Source organism: Cryptomeria japonica, chromosome 6, assembly GCF_030272615.1.
Source record: "Cryptomeria japonica chromosome 6, Sugi_1.0, whole genome shotgun sequence".
In the NCBI taxonomy this organism is placed as follows: domain Eukaryota; kingdom Viridiplantae; phylum Streptophyta; class Pinopsida; order Cupressales; family Cupressaceae; genus Cryptomeria; species Cryptomeria japonica.
This window is the reverse complement of record NC_081410.1, coordinates 285,063,371-285,085,079: the sequence shown is the minus strand read 5'-3', so window position 1 is coordinate 285,085,079 and position 21,709 is coordinate 285,063,371. Positions and strand designations below refer to the sequence as shown.

Here is a 21,709-nt window from a genome sequence, read left to right as displayed (position 1 = left end):
TATATATATATATATATATATTGGAAGCATGAAATAGTACGACCGACGTTACAAAATTAACAACTGAAACCACCATTTTGTAAATCTCACAAGTTTACAAAATTTTCAAGGAACAGTTTGGTATTTGTCATTCCCTTGGTAGAAAAGCCAAGAGTGTGGCTTGAATATTTGAAGGTCTTTTGCAATGGTTTGTGGTGGTTGTTAGTGTCTATGTTGGCAAGGGAATTTCATTAGCGTGAAATTCTCCTGTAGGTATATGTAAGAGGGGAAACTTATTCTTTAATGAAGCTTTGATTAGCATTATTTAAGGAATAGGAAGCCAAACAGGTGAACTGTAGAGCTATGAAATTGAGTAGGATAATCAAATATAAATATGAAGCATTGAAAGCTCATAAGCTTGGCAGTTTGGGGGTTCTTTCACTAGCTTTGGGAATTCAATAGTTGCCTCACTTCTTACAGAGTGGTCCTCTTCCTTGGACACACTTCATTATCCTAGTTTTGTTCATTTTTGATCCTGCACAACTCTTGGTTATCAATTTGGTGGTCTATTTTCATAACTTGACCCCTTCATTCTAGAGTAAAACATTGCAGATGTGTATCACCTACCTTGCTGTAGTTTTTGATGTGGGTATTGTTGTGAGGTATTCACACATCGCCCCATTGCAAATGGGGACCCCTAGTTTTTGCTTTCTAGGGTTAGCTCTTTTAGTCTTGTTGTTGGTCGTTTTGGTGTCTTAGCCTTTGCTTTGAAGGGATTGAGTTTCTCAAAGGTCATCAAGTCAGATGGATCTCCTCAAGGTGGAGTGGAGGTCAGGTCAGTTGAGTGATTAGGGGTTATTTAGATCATTCCTAGGGTTTTTGTGTACTATCTGGTCACGCTTCAAGTTGCTAAATCAAACCTTGGTTGAATGCATAGTGTCCTCCTAGGTTCCGTACCTTGCCAAGGGTCAAGAGCGAACTTTGTCTTTGAGTCCCTTCCTCTCGAAGGTCATAGAGCGGAAATTGCATCATAGGCCTTGTCCTTCCAAAGGACATGAAGCGAAATTTTCAACTTGGCTTGTCCTTACCTTGGACATAGAGCGAAATTCACCTATCTTGTCCTTGTCCTTTGAAGGGACAGTGAGTGAGCTGTACTTTGAAGCCTTGTCCTTAGGAGGGTTGGTGAGCGAAGCTTGTTATAGGTCTTGTCCTTAGGTCGGTCTTATTAATCATGGAGCAAGCTTGTTAATCATGGAGCAAGCTGCGATTTGTTTGATATTTTCTTGCTGATCATAGAGCGAGCTTGAGTATGTGTCTTGGATCAAGCCTTATCCTCACCAAGGATAGAGAGAGAAAACCTTATTTGTGCCTTGTCCTTACCTTGGTCTTAGAGCGATTTTGATTCATGTCCTTACCTTGGTCAAGGAGCGAAGTTTGTTATAGGTCCTGTCCTTAGAGCAGTCATAGAGCGAAATTTTCCTTAAGGAGGGTAAGCGACTTTCTTCATTAAATCTTGCATCAGCATGAACCGGATTCATCTACAAGTTTTGTCCTTAGAGAGATCTTGGAGCGAACTAAGTTTTAAGACCTGTCCCCCTTAAGGTCAGGGATTGAATTTTCAAGTTATAAGGCTGTCCTTAGAAAGCACGTAGAGCGAAATTTTTTATATTTTGAACCTATCCTTAGGACTGTCATCAAGAATGAATTTGATTATAGGTCTTGTCCTCTTCAAGGTCATGGAGTGAATTTGTCTTGCCTTGCCTCAGTTTTTGAACAATTTGGATTTGTCCTTAGCAAGGTCTAAGAGCGAAACCCATACTATATGTCTTGTCCTTAGAGAGGACACAAAACGAAATTCATTTTAGGGCCTGTCCTTCCGCTAGTCATAGAGCGAACTCCCTGTTTAGATCTTGATCGCTCAAATAATGAAGCAATTTAACAAAAAGTGTGTCTTGCAAAGGAGATTGAGCGAAATATGTTATTTAGGTCCTGTCTTCATTAAGGTCGGAGAGTGAAATATGTCATTTAGGTCTTGTCCTTCAGAAGGACACAAAGCGAAGTATGTGATATGTTTTATCCAAGGCCTGGTCATGGAGCGAATTCATTTATTATAGGGCATGTCCTTAGAGAGGACGTAGAGTGAACTCCTTGTCTTGACCTCCCAAACAAGTTGATAAGATTGCACCGTTTTCAAGAGGCCGGCTAGCGAACTTCAAATAGGTCCCGTCCTTAGGACGGACAAGGAGTGAAAATTCTCATTTTGATCTTGTCCTTAGGAAGGACGATGAGCGAATTTGTCATCTAAGACTTGTCCTTGGGAAGGACAGGGAGCGATTTTGTTACATAATTCTTGTCCTTGGAAAGGACGAAGAGCGAACTGCAGCATAAGGGGCATGTCCTTAGTAAACGCATGGAGTGAAATCACTGTTTAAGACCCAAATGCATATACCTTGCCTCCCTTTCCCAAGCGAACTTCTCTAATACAAATAATTGGCGCGAAAACCTATTCAAAATTTCAAATTCCGATAGAGTTGTTCAAGGTAAGAAGTCAGCCATTATAAAGAAGCTATTTGTTGTTTATCATTTTAGTTTTACAAAGTCGGCCTATTACTCCAAAGACATGTCTCTTATTCTAAGTCGCATATATAAAGACATTCACAAGATCATTTTAGAATCAAATCAAAACATTGTCTTCTATCATCAGCGAATTTGATCAGCAGATTGAGCGAATTTCTTTAGTAGTCGGCAAACTTCGAATTTAGGACAGCAAAGTAAGTCATTAACAAAGCGAACTTATCAATAAAGAGACAACAACAAAGTAGAAGTCTAGAATTGATTGGAAGGCAAAATTCATCATTGGTGACAGCAAAGTCAGAAAAGAAGAAGCAAATTCATCAAGAAAACAACAAATTTGCTTCAACCAAGGAGTAACCCCTTCTATAGATGCTCTTGTTAAACCTGCAAATCACTTGAAATTACAAAATTACATCAAACTAGGAGGTATCATATGTATTTGATGTTTGCTTATTTGTTTTGTAGGGAAATGAAGAAACATTGGAGTAAAGACCTCAAGGAGAAAGTTTCAACACCAAGGACAAGATACAAGGAAGATGCCTTCAAAAAGCCTCATCATGTAAAATACAAGAACATCAAAGGGAAAAGATCTCAAGATAGTCAAGATTCTCACCACACCCTGGAGGTATAGAGAAATCAAAGGAGTCTTAAGGAAAAGTCATAAAATCACTCCAAGGCAAGCAAGCGGGGATGAAAGAATGACTTAGCTATATCAATACTTCCCATCACTACTACTTTGGGCGGGATAGATAATGTTGAGTATCAAGAGATATCTCTCAACATCCCTTCATGGTGATAAGTCAACTCTACAAGTGCAAGTTGAAGTGGCGTCCTAGTCATCATCCAGGTCACCACTCACCAATCACGGAAGGTCTACCTCTGCATGTCTTTATTCAATGTACCTAACTCATGAGTGATGGCACAAACTCTGATGTACCTACCCCTGACATCTATTGGTCTACACTCATGGAATGCAATTTTCTCATTGGCTAAGGAGAAGTTTGTTGTAACAAACCCTAATTAGGGTTTTCATTGTAAAATCTTGGCCATTGATCTCAAATTGGCTCAAGTTCTTCATTTGTAAAGGTTAATAATAGTTGGTTAATAGCTAATAGCAGTAGTTAATAGTCAATAGATAGTCTAAAGAGAATATAATAGAAGTTAGAGTAAAGTAGGAGGAGAAGGCAGAAATTGTTGCCTAAGTTGTAAATGAACTCTATTTTCATTGAAGTTATGGTGAAGTGAGTTGTTTATTTACAATGTGCATGGTTTCTTGTTGGATCCTCATGTTAGATGATAAATAAAGTAGATTGAATGGAAGAAGTTGTTGAATGTATTTATGTGGAACTCGCTTAGTCCATACCACTAGCCTCTTATTGATAGTGAGCGTGCCTTGTGTGGTCAACTGGAATAACATGAGCTTAACCTCGAATCATCGTACACCCATTGTTTATGCATTAACTTGAATGGCAATCAATGTTTGGCGGTATTGGTTCGAACATCTTTGAAACGTCCTTAGAAGATTGCACTGAGCTTGTGTCGAATTGTTCAAGTTGATGGTGAGACCTAGCTTGGTAGGATTCCACCTATTCATTTATCTATCTTCTTACATTCATAGGATTAGAATACACTCTCTCAAACCCTACCTCTTTTGCTTTTTTTTTATCTTCCAATTGAGTAGATAGGACCTAAGTTCCAGCAGATTAAGCATTCAGGCATTCGAATGTAAGTCCCCTTGTGATTACAGCATAATCACATCAACCAATGAGCTTATCCACACGTAGAGACCCTACATTCAAGAACCTTGGTGTCTTCTCGAATGATCCTTAAGCAAATCTTCAGCATCCGAGAGATTTTGTTCAAGAGAGGATAAGATACTTATGGTATTTTATTATGTGTTCGCATGTGCGTAAAAAACACATCCACAGGTATATTCCCTTGGAAGTGATGAAGAATTTAATCTCCTGGTATAGTTTTAATTTCCTAGTAGAGTTTAAGGACGACACATCTTGCTGCTATGATTTCTGTATTCTGATAGATGTGGATCATTGCTAATAAGCATTTCCTCTAGGTGGTAATAGAAAAATATGCACTCTGTCTATCATCTGTTCTCAACAAATATTGTTTATATTAAACTCTTGTGAAATTGTAAGGATGTGAATTACAGATCAACACTACTGAATGGTGTTCTTTATATTTATCTGCAAATGCATAAGATCAATAAACACAACAAATAACAATATACAATAGGAAACCATTCACTAGCAGAACAAGCCTTAAACATAACCTTTTATTATTGTGGTGAAAATTCAAGGTAAAATTGAGCAGGGTCTTTATAGATTGTAGGTAATGGTAATTTTATTCCTACTTCCTATTGTGATTATTATTCAAGCTTCTTTTGTCATCTTGATTTGGTATATTGAATATAAACTAGTCATTTTTACAGGCTTTGTATTGTAGTTTTCATTAACTTCCACATGTTGTATCTTTGTATCCAGTTTTGGTTATTCAATTGATCTATTGGGTCTTGTCTATAGTCTTCAGTCTAATTCAACTATTGCATTGTACTCGTTCTTTTTGCTCCCTATGTTTAACGAGGAGTAAGCATCTGTTAGGTGTCATAGATTTGGCTGTTTGCATTGGTCACAAAGATATAAAATCTCTTGTTCACATGTAGTAGTGTTAACTGACCTTTTGTCCATACACGAGAACAAAAATTAGGCAATTTAGTTAGTTTGTTTGCGATGCATGCACAAAATCTACAAATTTAACTTGTAGGTATTGTAGAAAGCTAGAGGTTGTTTCCTTATGTTTTGGGGTTTATTTTAATGTTTAATTACATCGTATGTTCTCCTTCTGGAGAAAGGTTTTACCTAACATGTTGTTCTGCTTTTTATTCTCCTGAAAATGGACAAATCAAAGCACAAAATCTATAAAAGCTTACCCAAATAGGAATGTTTTTATCAAAATTTTCAACTTTTCCTCTAATAAAATCTTGCATCAATAGTGAATCCTAAATGTTTTAATTGTTCTTTTTTTGAGCAATGATATGTTAGGTGCCATGTTAAGCAAAAGTCATTGCATGTTAAGTAGAAGTCAATGGTTTAGAAAATTTTAATTTAGAAAACATATCTACAGCTTACTTTCTTAATATTTTTTTTTTATTATGCTCACAGTTTCTCTTCTTAATGACATATATACTTCTTGATTACTCAAATGTAATGATTACCTAACATGTTGCTCTGCTTTTTATTCTCCTGAAAATGGACAAATCAAAGCACAAAATCTATAAAAGCTTACCCAAATAGGAATGTTTTTATCAAAATTTTCAACTTTTCCTCTAATAAAATCTTGCATCCATAGTGAACCCTAAATGTTTTAACTGTTCTCTTTTTGAGCAATGATATGTTAGGTGCCATGTTAAGCAAAAGTCATTGCATGTTAAGTAGAAGTCAATGGTTTAGTAAATTTTAATTTAGAAAACATATCTACAGCTTACTTTCTTAATATATATTTTTTATTATGCTCACAGTTTCTCTTCTTAATGACATAATTCTTGATTACTCAAAAGTTAGAATTACCTACTGACTACTTTTTATTTATATGCTTTCATAAAGGATGCAATTGACCTTGTGCAAGGTCACTACAATTTGAGTCGTGAGATAAAATCTCCTTTTCAAACTAGTGGACTTGAGGCTGTGGCTGTAAGTACCTTTTATATTTTATTTTTGTGGTTCGATCTCCAATCATTTTACTATACCTTCTATTTGATATTTGCTAGTTTCTGGTAAGCAAAAGGATAAGTTTGAAATTGCATGTATTTGTAAATTGCCATTATTTAGGCTGTCAGATTTAATAAGAACTGAAAATAATTACATTTCCCTAGGAGCAAAAACTACAAGATGACAAAAATTCAAATGCAAAAAAAATATAAAATTACAACATTACAATATTTGTATCCATGGTGTGTAAAATTGGCTTTCAACAAAAAATTTGACTGCAACATCTTTGTCACTCGAGTGTTAATCCAAGAATGCTATAGGCTGTAGTGAATGCTAAGATGTGTTCATCAAGACCCTGCGTGATGTCACCAGAATATTTTGGACAATTCTTTCTTGAGTTTGATGGAAAATCGTGGTAATTTGTGAGTGCTAAAGGACTAATGGTGGCTCCCCACAATAATGGAAAAGGAGGCAAATTATGATTGTGGGCATTATCACCCATTGATTGAAGTGGTGCTTTATTTATATTAGTATTTATTGCAAAAATGTTACAGAGCTCTTCAAACGTTGGTGAAGATAAAATGTCCCTTGTATGTGCTTGAAAAAGTCACTAAAATATAGGATCAAGAATGATGAGCACACAATTATACTGAAAGGAGGCGGGGGGTGTGTGTGTGTGAGGGTGAATCTGTATAATACAATCTTTTACTTTTTCAACCTAACAATCACAATAACATCAATTGTACAATATCATTCACATAAGATCTAACAATTTTACAACACAAAAAGAACACACGATTTACGTGGAAACTTTTACGAGAAAAAACCATGGTAAAATATTCCTTATATAAATTCTCTTTTACAAACTTCATAGGCACCACCCATAGGAGACACTAATCTCTACCTTAGGAACCACCAACTTCCAAATTCTTGATTGGATGATATCATCTTCAAAAAATCTAATGCACACGATCTTCTTATGACAAATCTGCTCTTGAATGATGCAACCACTATCATACACTTTCCTTCTCAAGTCTGCATGCACTGCCCTTTACAAATCTGCCATAAGTCTGCTGTTAACTTCATAAATCTGCCCTTCTATAATTGATTTTCTTCGTCACAAAGTCTGCATTTATTCTTCCTTCATAATTCTTCTCACACATACCCTAGCTGCTCCATTATTCCATGCTAATCCTGCACATATATCTCTGCTCTATATCCGCTTTCCATATTTTCTAAATCTGCTTTTTATCTTCTTTAAATTGAATGATATTGCTTTGGAAAACTTCCATTGATGACACTCCATTCATCTTCTTTTTATGTCTTTTCATGAAAAGAGGTGACTATAATTTTTAAGTTGGCCTTAATTTATTTTAATCTTCCTTATAGGGAAGTTGGCCTTGATAATTTGTTTGCTGTAACGTCTAATCCCTCAAGAGTGGTGGCGAGAGAAGGGGCCAGCCTATATAATATCATTCAGGTCGGTCCATAGAATGTCATTTTAATTTCACATTTAATCATATTACTAGCTGCCTTAACACAAATAAAATCGTTGCTCTTGGAATTACTTCCTTTAGAATTGGTGTCTTTAAACACTTATAATATCTGCCTTTTAATTAGATATCTTTATTGAGTTTTGCCACCTTTTATGAATTGCTGCCCTTGAAAGATTTCTGCCTTTTGTCTCACCTTAACTGCTGCTCCTTAATGCTCTGTGATCACTGCTTCTAATGATCATCGTAATTGCTGCCTTTCCTTAATGACTTTCATAGCTGTCTTCACTTTTATCTCTGCTCATTAATTTGTCATTGCTGCCTTTGTAATCTTCTTAATCTCTGCATTTGAACTCTTAGTTTTGCTGCCCTTGTAAATCACTAATACACACATGACTTGGGCAGCCACCTTCTATGAATCACTGCCCTCGAAAGATTTCTGCCTTTTGTCTCACCTTAACCGCTGCTCCTCAATGGTCTATAATCACTGCTTCTAATGATCATTTTAATCGCTGCCTTTCCTTAATTACATTCATTGCTTTCTTACTTTTATCTCTGCTCATTAATTTGTCATCGCTGTCTTTGCATTCTTCTTAATCTCTACATTTAAACTCTTATTTTTGCTGCTCTTGTGAATCACTAATAGACACATGATTTGGTTGATTAAACCTTTATTTGTATGCCTGTCTTGGACGCTAACATTGAGTTCAGACAGCATATGAAATATATGCATCTTGTGGACACCATAATCATGTGGGTTGTGTTGTGCCTTGCAAACACTGCCCGTCTCCGACAGAGATCCCCCTTGTCCTAGTTTTGCCTGTTGGCATTGAGTTGTCATTGATGTCAACTAGTATTGCAGGCAGGCTACCGGTAGAGGTATGTCATTTGGTATAAAGAAGAGTGAACTGGTATGGTGAAAGACAAATAAGGTATTGAGAAGATTAACACAAAGGCTTGTCAACCGATATGGTGGAAGACAAGTAGTTATTGAGACTATCAGTGACTTCACCGGTATGAGGTGAGATGCATGTGTGTGTTAGCATGTTGAGTGATAACCGGTAGAGCATAAATCATTCTGGAGGTTGGCTGCTTGTTTATGATGAAGAGGCATAATGTTAAAGTAATCACAAACCATTGGAGGTGAAGATGTGCTACCGGTGTAGTGTGCACTACCGGTTAGCAGGAGGAGAAGGTCTCACCAGTAAAGGCTTGTGCCGGTATGTGTTTGGTAAATGTTCAAGTGTAAACCGACCTTGTGTCGGTGAGCTGAGTGTATGACCGATGTGATGACATGTGGTGCTGAGGTGGCAAACATGCAGAGGTCGGTGAAGCCTCTATAGACATGGTTGTTGAAACAGCTAGTCGACATTAATGAAACAACCACAAATCACGGGATGATAATAGATTGATGCGGCTCGAGGAAGGAAGAATGACAGAGAAAGATCAGGGAGTTGTTGGTGCCTGGATCGAAGCAATGAAATCAGATTGCAAGAGGATCTTGAGAAGGAAACAACTGGGTCTTAAATGAGTCGACAGGTTTCAAGGCCGAAAAACATGGTCAAGATTTCTATCTTTAGCAAATATGCATTGGATAATGGAAAACGCGTACAGATGCATTCCTCGAGTACATGTGATCGATCCAAGGCAGATTGGATCGGATCTCATGCAAATTTGGTCGGGTGAAGGAAACCCTAACCGCCCTATGTTCAAATTGATTCTTGGCGGGAAAGCTCAAGTTTAAATATGATGACTTGAGATTGTGATTGGTGCTGTTGCAGAGTGAAGGCAAGTGTGAAATCGCTGTCTGAGAGCCGAAGAGATAAACACTTGAAGTGTTTATGAGTGAAGACTAGACTGGTAAGGAGAAGCAGGATAAACCGGTGTAAGAAGCAAACCGGTGGAGTGAGCATAGAACACAGAGGTGACAAGCTAGCAAAAGCGGTAGCCGATAAAGAGTGATCAAGTGTGAGTTGAGGAGTGAAGACATTGTGAGAGGAGACTTAGAAAAGTTATCAGCAAAGCCAAGTTGTAGAGTGGGTGGAGAGAATACAGATCGGTAAGGTTGAAACCGGCAGAGCAAAATATTGTAAGGTTGGAAAACCTAATTTGCAACAGTGATTTCATTTGTATAACTGAGTTTTATATTGTTTTCACCAAGTTGGAGCTTAGTGCAGGGGTTGTAGCTCCTTTAGGTTGTAGCCTATAAATTATGCAGGGGTTGGTGCTCCTTTGAGTTGGTGCTCCTTGGGTTGGTGCCCTAAATAGTGTAATCAGAGATTCATTGTGAGGTTGGATTGGAGCAGAAGATCTCCAGCAGCTATTCTCACCGAGGTTTTTCCCACATCGGGTTTTCCTCATATATCTGGTGTTGTGTGATGCATTCTTGTGCTTGTGTTATGTCAATGTTTTAGTAAGCCCTTTCACACACCTTGTTTGCACTGTTTGAGCTACCGGTTAGCACTTAGTTTGTTTTATATACTACCGATATCTTCTTTTTGAGGAAAAAGTGTTTAAATCACTGATTCACCCCCTCTCAGTGATCCATTGTGTCCAACACTGCCTCATCGAGGTCCTAAATAAATCTTGTTAGTCTGGCAGAGAGAGAGAGAGAGCTTGATCCTGAAGCGTATCAAGAGTCAAAGAAAGTATGCCCATAGACCGGATTCCTGGAATCTGAACACTACCATAGGGAGAGAGAGAGCCTTCAGATCGCCAAGATAACACCCAAATTTTGCCTTGGAAATAATCCCAGCCAATTTCTAGGAGTATCATTCCAGAATTTGGTGACACTAGACAATAAAATGATGAAAATGTTTTACTGCCAGCATGATTGAAGCTGTCTGGCAAAGCACCAAAAATAACGCCGAATGTCACCTCCAGGCATTTAAAAGAACAAACTCTTAAGTGAAAATGACTCAAAATTCGGTGGTTTTTGCAACAAGTGATAAAACGTTTTATTTCCAAAAGGTCTATTAACGCCGAATTAAATATTGAAGTCGCACTTTAAAATAATCAATCAAAGGTTGAGAGTTCATAAGGGGACCAAAGTTCGCGATAATATAAGTTTGGGTGATTTCACCCTTTCTAAGCTCGAGAAAAACACCAAAAAAGAGGTAGCTCCTAAAACATTTGAAAAATTTATATAAAGTTCGGTCTTTCTGAAGGCGAAATCGTTTTTCTTTTCTTTTGTCCTCCCTCTTGCTATCACCGATGGAAATACTGAAAAAAGGGGACCAAAATAAGTTTAAAACATTTAACTCTTGCTAAGACGATATCAAAGTTCGGTCTTTTTAAAAAAAAAACGAAATCGCAAGTCGTTTATTTCGTTTTTGTTTTCACCTTGTTAATGCCGAAAATAACCCCGAAGAAGGCCCGATTCATTTTGAAACGTCAAACAATATAAACTATCGGAAAAGTTTGGCGTTTTGTGTGTTATTGTCCTTGTTATCGCTGTATGAAACAGCAAAAAAACCCCGAACTTGCCTACTAAAGTAAAGAGAGGTTGAAGTTTTAAAAAGCAACCAAGTTTGGCGAAATAGCTTGAATATATGTTTTCACCCTTTCTACGCCCGAGAAAAACACCGAAAGTGGTGTTATTACTCAACATTTAAAAAGAGCAGAATGAAGTTTTGGCTTCCGGTAAGGCAAAATTGTTTGTTTCTATTGGTTTTCGACCTTGCTAAAGCCAACAAAGTCTCTGAGTTTTAGTGTTGAGGATTGAAGCGATTTGTTTTAAAAAGGGGCCAAGACCTAAGTTAAAATGCCAAAACTCTCAAGGCTTTTAAATTGCAGAAGAAAGAAGAGCTCCAAAGAAGAAACACTAGACTTAGGAGAATCGCAGCCTAGCCTGGTCAAAACGCAGAAAGGTGAATCACTTGCAAAATGCAAACAAGGAGAAAATCGCAGAAAAGAAGCGTAGATCAAGAAGCCATTCAAAGCTGAGAGAAAATCGCTTTCAAAATGCAAGGAGAAGAGCCCCATTCAAGAGCACAACCAAAAATCACGTCGTGGGAAAAAACACAGATTCCATTCAAAGAAACTTAAACAAGGAGAAAATCGCGCCATCATTGCAGAATCAGCAAACAAAATACTTTAACATTCCTAGGTATGCTTCTATGACGGAGTTAGCAAATGTAAAGTTTTGTGTTTAAACTGGTAACAAAATCTTGCTATTAAACCCTAGGTTTAAATAAACAAGCACCTGTGGTTTACATATTTTAAAAACTTCATTAAAATTCAACCCAGGATAAACCCCAGGTTACACAAACACTGCTAGGCTGAAAACAAAACTTTGAAATACCTTGCTGGCACAAAACTCGGGATTAGCAACACAAAAAATGAAATGAGGCCTATTTCCAACAAACTTGCTAACTCTGAAAATTTTCTTGGATTTGCTCAAATTTGGTCTTAAATGGTATAGTGCATATCAGACTTTATTTTCAGAAACTTTGCATAAGTCCCGAAGTATACACAAAAACTAAACGTTATTATTTGTCAATGAAACACTCAAATCCGCCTTTATGCTGTTATGAAATTTAAATTTGGATCATTTCATCATTATGTTGACGTTTTTATGCTAACGCCGTCTTGGGCAAAGCTAACCCCTATTTTATTCATTGAAAAACCCATCATAATCCGCGTATCAGTGCACATGGTAGATGCCTCCTAAGGTGGCCGACTCTTCCAAGACACCTGAAGCACCAGGCACATCTTAGATGTCCAAAGCCGAGAATCCCTGCAAGTTGGACAAGATTAAATATGAGTATCAAGGAGTGTTGTGGGACTTAAACGTTTTGAGTAGGTTGGAAAATGTAGGGGATATTGCTTTTGGGCACATTGACATCCAACAATTCAAGGACAAGATGTATGGCCTGAATCCAACCTGGAGAGCCCAAAGAATGGTGCAGAGTGGGATAGCACAAGCTGCTGGTTTTTAGCAGGCTATTCAAAACTATGAACTAATTGTAGAGTGCGCCAAGCATTATAAACCAACAGAAAGTGTGGTTTTTGTTAACGAAATGGTGATAGCCGATTTCACTCCTGAGGCCCTAGCAGAAGTCTTTGGCATTCTTATGCATGAGGATGCAATAGTCATGCAAATGGATGAAGCCCAAGCCATATTTAACCAAAATCCGATTAAATGCAAAAATAAAATGAATGACAATTAGTTCAAGGAAAAGAGGCCCCACAACTCCAAGATCCTTAAGAAGACCTACAAGAGCGAGTTCAACGAAGAGTATGGGGATATAGTCACCCTCCTCGGCCTCATCATGGGATTACCTCACTCCAACTTGTTTGAGGAGTGGATGTTTTACTATGTCGAGGAGGTTTTTGGGTGCAAGATCAGGTTAGACAGGGCTCAAATGATCAGTGACAACATCCATGAGCAACTAGTGCTGCTATCAGAAAAGAGGATGCTCACCATGTCCTCTTATGTGGTTTATATGCTGGCCGGACATTCCAGACTTTTGGGACTGATCCACTTGGGCAAGATCGAAAACGAGGAGAAACAAATGAAGGTGCACGAATGCTACCCCTAACTTCATTATCACAACATAAGCCATAGGGAGAGAAACAATGCAACTTATGCAATAGGCCAATATGAGAGGGTGAACAATGCTTTCACTATGCGAATGGTCAAAATAATGCAAGAAGGACTGCAACAAAGACTGTCCAAACAAGCGATTGCGTTGGTGAAACAATATGGGGCATGGTTCATACAGTTTTTTAGATTCTCTTACTTGGGAATTTCTGGATATGAAGGCTTGGCATACAGACTCCTCAAATACCCCACAAATAAATTGGTACTCGTGGAGGTGGCCAGACAAGCAAACGCAACAGGGAGAATCCTCAGAGAAAGGAAGGTTAGAGGAGTGTCGTTTCCAATGGCCATTATGGTCAATGATGTATATTTGAAAACTCTTGCCCAGGCAGAACAGTTCGCAGAGGAGTTGGCATCATATGGCTTGCAAGAGCACCCCAGTAGGAAGAACTTTAATCCTATAGGGCTGGGACGAAAGGCCTATGGTAGGCACTACAGGCATAAGGTGAACATAGAAGATTATTGGGCCAGCTGCAATGATGACTTCAAGGTCCGAAAAAGGGAGTGTTCTAGACTAAGCCTGTACCAAATCAGGACCTTTGAATATGCCCATGTTCTTGACCAGATAGATGATGGTGAGGATTGCTTACAACATCATGCCTATTACTTTGTCAAGGATCACCCATCGGCCTTGATTAATGTGTCTTAGGTTCCTATCACCGGCTTGGAGGTGATAATGGGGGAACCTAAAAGATTCACTGACGCTTGGATACAATAGTGCATCGAAGAGCTAATTTGTGAAGGTGTGAAATTCACCTATAATTTGATGGGAGGCCTTGAGTCTCAATCCTTAGAAAGTGAAGAAGAGGCACCCGCTACAACGCAAGAAGATGATTAAAACAAAGAAAGTGAAGAAGATCCTCAGAAGAAAAGAAAGAAGAAAAGGCTAGTAAAGAGTTGAAGGTATCTAGGAAGTCCCGAAGGAAGAAGAATTTGTCACTTGAAGCCCCCACCCGTAAGAAATTGAAGATAAGGTGACCATCTACTGTAGCCACCTTGTAGGAAGATTCTACTGTTGCAGGAGATGCAACTAACATAGAACGCCAACCCACTCCTCCTATGCTGCAAATCGAATCAGCCTTCATCGAAACAACCGACCTAGAAGGGTTGAATCTCCAACAGCAAGAAATATTATATGGATTATTGATCTAGAGAATCTTGCAAATCAATTGAGGAAGGAGAAATCCTGCCTGCAAGATTGGACGACAAAGAGGACACATACAAAGGTGGAGAACAACCAGACACCGAGATACACCAGCAGCTACTAAGTGAAGTCGGGGAAAGCTCAATCGAAGGAAAATAACAGGATGCTGATGAGGACTAGCCTCTATCTCTAGATGGGCAAGAGATGGTGAATATTGGGTTAGTTGCGGCTTCTAGAGAGCAAGGGAAGGAAATTGTGGTTACTTCCAGCCAATCCGTAACTCCTATATGGTTGCAGACCCAGATAGAAAAGAAAACAGTAGTAAGGCCACCCTTAAGTCTTGAGGACTTATTTGCTGGAGTAGGACAACTTCAAGTCAAAGGAGAAGAAGTTGAGGACCTACTCGAAGATAAACAGGGATGCTCAGCAAAACTGGGTTGTACATGTTGTTGTTTCACCATCGGACAAATCAGCCAGGGATGTAACCCTTGCTGATTACCACATTTTATCAGTAGAGATGGGAAGAGCAACCAAAGAACAAGAAGTTGAGGAATTCTAGGACTCCTTTGAGGCAATACTGAGATGATTGAAGAAAGAGACGGAGGAAAAGGAGATGTATAAAGCTCGGGCGGAACAGGCTGAGAGGTACATTGATCACTTGCTTAGACCATTGTAGTGAGCCGAAGAGTCTTATGTCCCTCCTGCGGCATTGACACATAAGACAACAATTGAGTTTGAAGAAATGAGGGCCAGTGCTAGAATAACAAGAGAATGGTTCGAGGAGCTAACCGAAAGAGGAAACAATGTACTTAAAGAGTTGATGACCATTCAACAGTTAAAGAGTTGATGACCCTTCAACAGGGATGGAATAGGAATATCCAATCCATAGAGAGCCTCAAGGATCGATTTGATGAGTTCTACAAATCATCCTGTGCTACACTTCCCCTTTTGAATGCCTTAGTGTGGACCTTTACTAAGATTCCTACCGCTCATCTGATTACAGAGCCACATGACTTCAAAACCATCGAGGGATGGTATCAGGGTTTAACATTGAAGAGAGATACTATGGTCTCTATTGATAAAGGGTGGGAGGATTGTGAAGATACTATTCAACCAATGTTACCCCGAGTTTTCGGGACGGGGACGGCGGGGGATGGTGGGACGCGTTTCCGGGACGGCAAATTTTTTTGCCAAATTTGGGGACGGCGGGGGACGGCAAAGGGGATGGCTATTAAAATATAGGAAATATTTAAAATATATAGGAAAATTTCAAAATTCTAAATGTTCATATGAAAACATGGATAAAGCATGCATACATACATTATATTCATATGAAAACAATAAAACATGGAAATGGCATGTGTATGATACTATGAAAAGTTGAAGACATTTTAGAATGTAAATTTTGAACATACAACATTGTTAATACTCAATAGACAATATGCAATTATGCATTCATAAATCAGAATTTCAATTCATTCACATTGTCAATATGCATATCATAATAGATATTAAAGAAATAACATACAAAATGTCAAAACAAAGAGGTTAAATTTTCCCTACTTCTATTGACGCGGTTTCCCCCCATATTTTTCAACGGGGGTTTGGGGGCAGCGCCCCCAAGGTGGGGTCAAGGGGCATCGCCCCTTGCGGGGTCGAGGGGCAGCGCCCCGCGAGGCCAAAAAAACTTATTCTTTCATAAAGGTGTTGGGTGTTATTTTTCTATTAACTCGCCGAGTTTGGCGATTTTTGGGTGATTTTCTAATCTCTGTGTCAAAATGCCCAAAGGCTACACTGCTGCCATATAGTTTCATTGTCAAAATTATGAATTAAATTAATGTTATCTTTTAATTTTTTTATTTTTACTAACAATTTGAATTAATAAGGGGCCTATATTAGAAAATTTTAAAAAAAATTTGAAAATACAACTTTTTTTAGTTTTTTAATATTTTTTAATGGCCTTAGATAAGGGGGACGTCTAGCCGTCCCCGGGACGGATTGGGGACGTCCCAGCTGTCCCCAGCCGTCCTCGGGACGTACGGACGTCCCCCAAGGCTAGGGCAGGCGTCCCCCCGTTTCGGGGATGTCCCCTAAAAATATAGGGCAATTTGGGGACGGGGGGAAACGTCCCCTGGCCGTCCCCAAGTCCCCGAAACGTCCCCGAGACGGGGACGGGGGTTTTCAGGTCGGGGACGCGTCCCCGGGTAACTCTGTATTCAACATCTTAGAGAAAGATGTGTCGACCTTTTGCAGATATAATCGGCAATAGGAATCACGAGATGAACATGGACACACTAAGGATTCTCTGGAAAAGCCTGTTGAAGAATGATAGGAGCTATTCTCTAAGTTTGACATGGACACTGTCAGCCGACTATGTGCTGCAATGCACACATACAACATCACAAAAGAGGCTTGGAGCCAACATATAAGAATGAGAGATAATCAAATTGAGACCAATCAGTACAGGTTTAGTTGCACTCCCGTACCTCCTGATTAAGAGATAAGGCCAATCATCAAGAAATTCTAGGAATATGTTCGGGCAGAGCAGGTAGCAGGCAGGGATATTTGGAAAAAATACCTAAATGATGAACAATAATTTATATTGTAAAGGAAATATCTATTCTGGGCTAAAAGAAAAGATAAAACACAATGCCCAAAGTTAGTTATTTCCTCAACAAGAAAAGTACCTTTTTCTGTCTTAAGCTCCGTGCAATTTACTTTTTGAAGGGACTTAATGGCTGGTAGTTGTAAAATTAGTTGGGATATGAAATACATCCTTTACTAGGTATGTGGGGCATGTTTTATGGATGAATCAGGGCCATTTATTGTATTAAATCCTAGCCATTCATCCAATATTTGAAAATCTATAAAAGGGACCCTTCTCTCTCCCATTTTTTGTAAGAAGATTATGAATTGTTGCTGAAACTCTACCAAATTTAATAGAGAATCTGTTAAAGAATAGTCTATGTATGAATTTCATGTGAGTGCATGGTTCTCCTTCTTCCCATTATTTATTTCTATTTATCCATTTTCACTATGGAATGGTTTCTTTGAGTTAGTATTTGATAGATTTTTCTGTTCATACCACTGGGAGTTAACTATGTGTTATTTCCTGTGTATGGTTAGACTGAACATATATAAATCTTAGTTTGATTGCTGAATGTTATGTTGAATTGCCATGTATATTTAGAGTTCAATGTATGCAGTTAGCAATTTGAAAATCCGTGTTAACCCTTTGAAGATTGCACCAACCTTTTCTTAGTTGAATCAAAAAAAGTGGCTAAGCAAGGCTTGGTTTTTGAAGGCTCCGTCTACTAACTTGAAAGCTATTCTAGTTATGATAGATTAATCTCTCTACCTTTCCTTTTTGCTATTTATTTTTAAAATCTGTTATGAAATATCCATGACAACATCATGAATACCGAATATCTGATGAATGTAAGGCTTGTGAAGTCTTAAAGTTGCCTGTAGAACTTGTTTTAAAAGTTTATCCTCACAACAAGTGTAAGTCCCCTTGTCTTTGCCAACGAAACACATCAACACTGAGTTATCTATGCTGTGATGATAAGAGTATAGTGCAAACCAACTGAACAAACGATCCTAATGTAGCATAGAAAAATGTATAGATCATCCTGCATGATTACGATGCAAACGACTTCTTGTATGATTTGTGATGTGGTATCAACCGACTTTTGTAGAGGTTAATACAAAACATAAAAATAGAATGAAAATTGATACAAAGGAAGTAGTTGTAATGAGAAGAAAGACTCGAGTTGTAGAGAAGCATAATAGAGTGACAGCAGATATTGTTTTATCAATCTGAATAGTAGAGGAGAGTTGCAAAACTAAAAGGGTGTGAACCAAATTTCTGAAGAGACAAAGCAGAACTATAGAGGTTCATTTTGATTCATTTTCTTGGCATTAAGGTTATTACATCAAGATTGTAGTCTTGTATGTTGTAAAGGGGCTAGTGCTCCTTTGGATTGGTGTCCATAAAGTTTGGGGGATTGGTGTCTCTTGAAGGTTGGTTTCTTCAAATTGATTGTAATCAGTTGATACATTTGTGAGGCTGGATTTGGACAATAGCTCCAAGCAACATTTTCTCATCGTGGTTTTTCCCATCTTGGGTTTTCCACATATATCCCGGTGTTATGTGTTGTGTTATTGATCTTCACATTCTTCTGCATTATATGGTTAATTACTTGTGAGTGCTGAAAAGTGTTTTTAGAAGTATTAAAGTATACATTGATTCAACCCCCCTCTTCTCAGTGTATTTGTGTGTTCAACATAAGGCACTCTATCAAGTCCAACACGACCTCCATGAGTTTGAGTATAGATGCTGAAATCAAACTTCCATATATTCTGTCCATGATCTCATTAACTGATTTATATGTGTAGTTTTGGGCTTGTATGTGATATTATCTCTTGCTCGACCATCAATGACAACATTTGCCAATATAGACATCAATGATAACATTTGTTGGATTGGCATCAACCTTTACCATCATAGAGATCAATGACAACATCTCAACAATCTCCCCCTTTGTCATTGATGGCAACATCCTACTCTTAATGATATGATCTTTGATTATACAATGCTCCCCCTTAGTTCAATGCTTCTTCTTACTCCAATGCTCCCCCTTAGTCTTCTCCCCCTTTGAATGTCAAAGGGTATGTGAATGAAGGAACTCCCCCTTAATTCTTAGTAGGATAGGGTAGTACCCCAAATTTTTGTCTAAGAAACTCAAAGGTTTCTTTTGGTAGAGGTTTTGTGAATATATTTGCTACTTGTTCTTTGGTAGTCACATATTCCATCTTCACTTGTTGTCCCACAACTTGTTCTCTCAAGAAATGATATTTGATGGGAATGTGTTTTGTCCTTGAGTGCATCACAGGATTTTTGGAGGTACTGATGACACTTGTGTGATCACACAATATAGACATCGGGTGATCATATTCCACTTTGATGTCCTTCAAAGTTTGAGACATCCAAAGTAGTTGAGTACAACATGAGGCTGCTGCTATGTATTCTACATCAGCGGTAGATAGGGAGATTGAGGTTTGTTTCTTACTCAACTATGAAACAAGGCTATTTCCTAGAAAGAATGTGTAATGTCCCCTATGAAGAGGTTGCCAATTCCTAAAGAGCAACACACATTACTTCTTATTATGCTACATTAATTACATAGTAAATAACTATGGTTGCTCATAGTACAACTGATAATGTCCTCATTCAATCTCTAATCAGATTATAGGAGCCTTTCCCACTATAATTTTAAACTTCACAACTCAAGCTTTTCATTCATTTTGAATTCTATTTTATATCTTTTTATTTTTGGAGATATACCATTTCACTCAAGTCATATCTATTCACAAAAATTGTGTCTTTTAACCAAGACACCCCATCGAATATCTTTGGAGACGTTTACATACTTAATATTAAAGATGCATAAATCACACTACCTTGGCTTTGTGATAAAACCATGTATTAGTCTCCCTTCTAAATCGTGTTCCTTAATTAGTTGTGCCATTACAAAATGCAAAGTCACGCCTCTTCACAAACATGGCATTAATATAATTGGTTTGTTTTGACTATTAGTTTGTGTTAATGCATTAGTAGCTTCTGCAAGATAAGACTTTCCTAACTCATTAATCTCTTCTATTCTGTTTTGGTTTACTCATCTATGCTGTTAGATTATCTGATTTATGCTTTCCGAACTTAAAATGTTTATCAGACTGTAACATTGATCATAATTATGATATTGATAAAGATGGATTAGATCAACGACCTGCTTAACATAGTTAAGCGTCGATCTAATGCTATTTGTTATCGGGCTTGTTTGCTATTAAAACCGATTCATTATCGGGAGTGTTTATATCGATCTGTTATTGTTTGCTATTAACACCGATTCATTATCGGGTGTGTTTATATCGATCTATTATTGTTTGCTATTAACATTGATTCATTATCGGGTGTGTTTATATCGATTTGTTATCATTTGCTTTGACACCGATTAGTTATCATAACACTAAGTGAATCGGTAGACAAGTCACGACCAAGTGACATCTTGGTCGGACATGTCTAAAAGACATGTCCGATCAAGGTGCCACTTGATCTTGGCTGTCTTACTATATATACATCATTCAAAAGAAAAGGATGACATTGAAATCAATACATGTTCATCCTTCAGACCTGCAGAAAAGAAAGACGATAATATTATTGTCATAATAATAATACCAAAAATCAGAAATACACTATCTAGCATATAAATTGCAATAACTTTTACATGGTATCAGAGCCAAGTTGATCGAACTTGAGGCTATTCAATTTTGTGAATAATTTAAGAACAAGGTTATATACTACATCACATTTCTCCAATGGCCAGTGCTATTAGATTCGAAGATAGACTCGGAGGTGGCGATGATTTTTCAGCCTGGAAGTTCAGAATCCAGATGATCTTAAAAGAGAACAAAGTAGATTCATTTGTTCAAACTAAAAATGATCAACCTGAAAATGAACTTGACAAAACCGCATGGATTGAAAGAAATGAAAAAGCCATCAAAATAATAGTTGATGGGGTGAGAAACAACATAATGCCGATCATAAGAAAACATCAGACAGCCTATAAAATGTTCAAAGCACTTGAAAGCACATTTGAGATATCGAATGCAAGTCGAACTCTGACATTAAAACGAGAAATAAATCATATCACCATGAATAAGGGGGAGACAATCAACGCCTACTTTATGTGGATATCAACTCTAAGAGATGAACTAGCAACTCTGGATTACGAGATCAAAAGCAAAGAGTTAACACTCATTGCTCTAGATGGGTTGCCTAGTGGATGGTGTACATTCGTCCAAGGCATCAGTGCAAGGTCCAAATATCCTAAGTTTGAAAGATTAAGGGACGATTGTCTCCAAGAAGAATCAAGATTGGACAAGATGGGAGTAAAACAAAAGAACATAGATGAAGACCTTCAAGTCCTAAATACTAACACAAATAAGACAACCAAGAAGAAGCAATTTAGGAAAAAGGAAGAGTCATCAAGGCAAGAACACTTCAAAGAGAGACCTATCACATATTCAATGCTATAGGTGCGATAAGTTCAGGCACTTTGTTTCAAAATGTCCAGAGAGAGCCAAACAAGCCACATTTGCCAGAGCAGGAAAATCTAAAAGAGAAGATAAC

General features: G+C 37.9%; 1 protein-coding gene across 3 annotated transcripts in view; it reads left to right on the top strand.

Annotated features, from left to right (window-relative positions):
* Positions 1-21,709, top strand: part of LOC131031990 (phosphoinositide phosphatase SAC7) — a 211,088-nt gene that overhangs the window by 129,287 nt on the left and 60,092 nt on the right. For all 3 annotated transcript variants that reach the window (XM_057962870.2, XM_057962878.2, XM_057962886.2), the window contains exon 19: positions 6,171-6,257. In XM_057962870.2, coding sequence (XP_057818853.2) covers positions 6,171-6,257 — 87 coding nt within the window. The remainder of the gene's footprint in view (positions 1-6,170; positions 6,258-21,709) is intronic.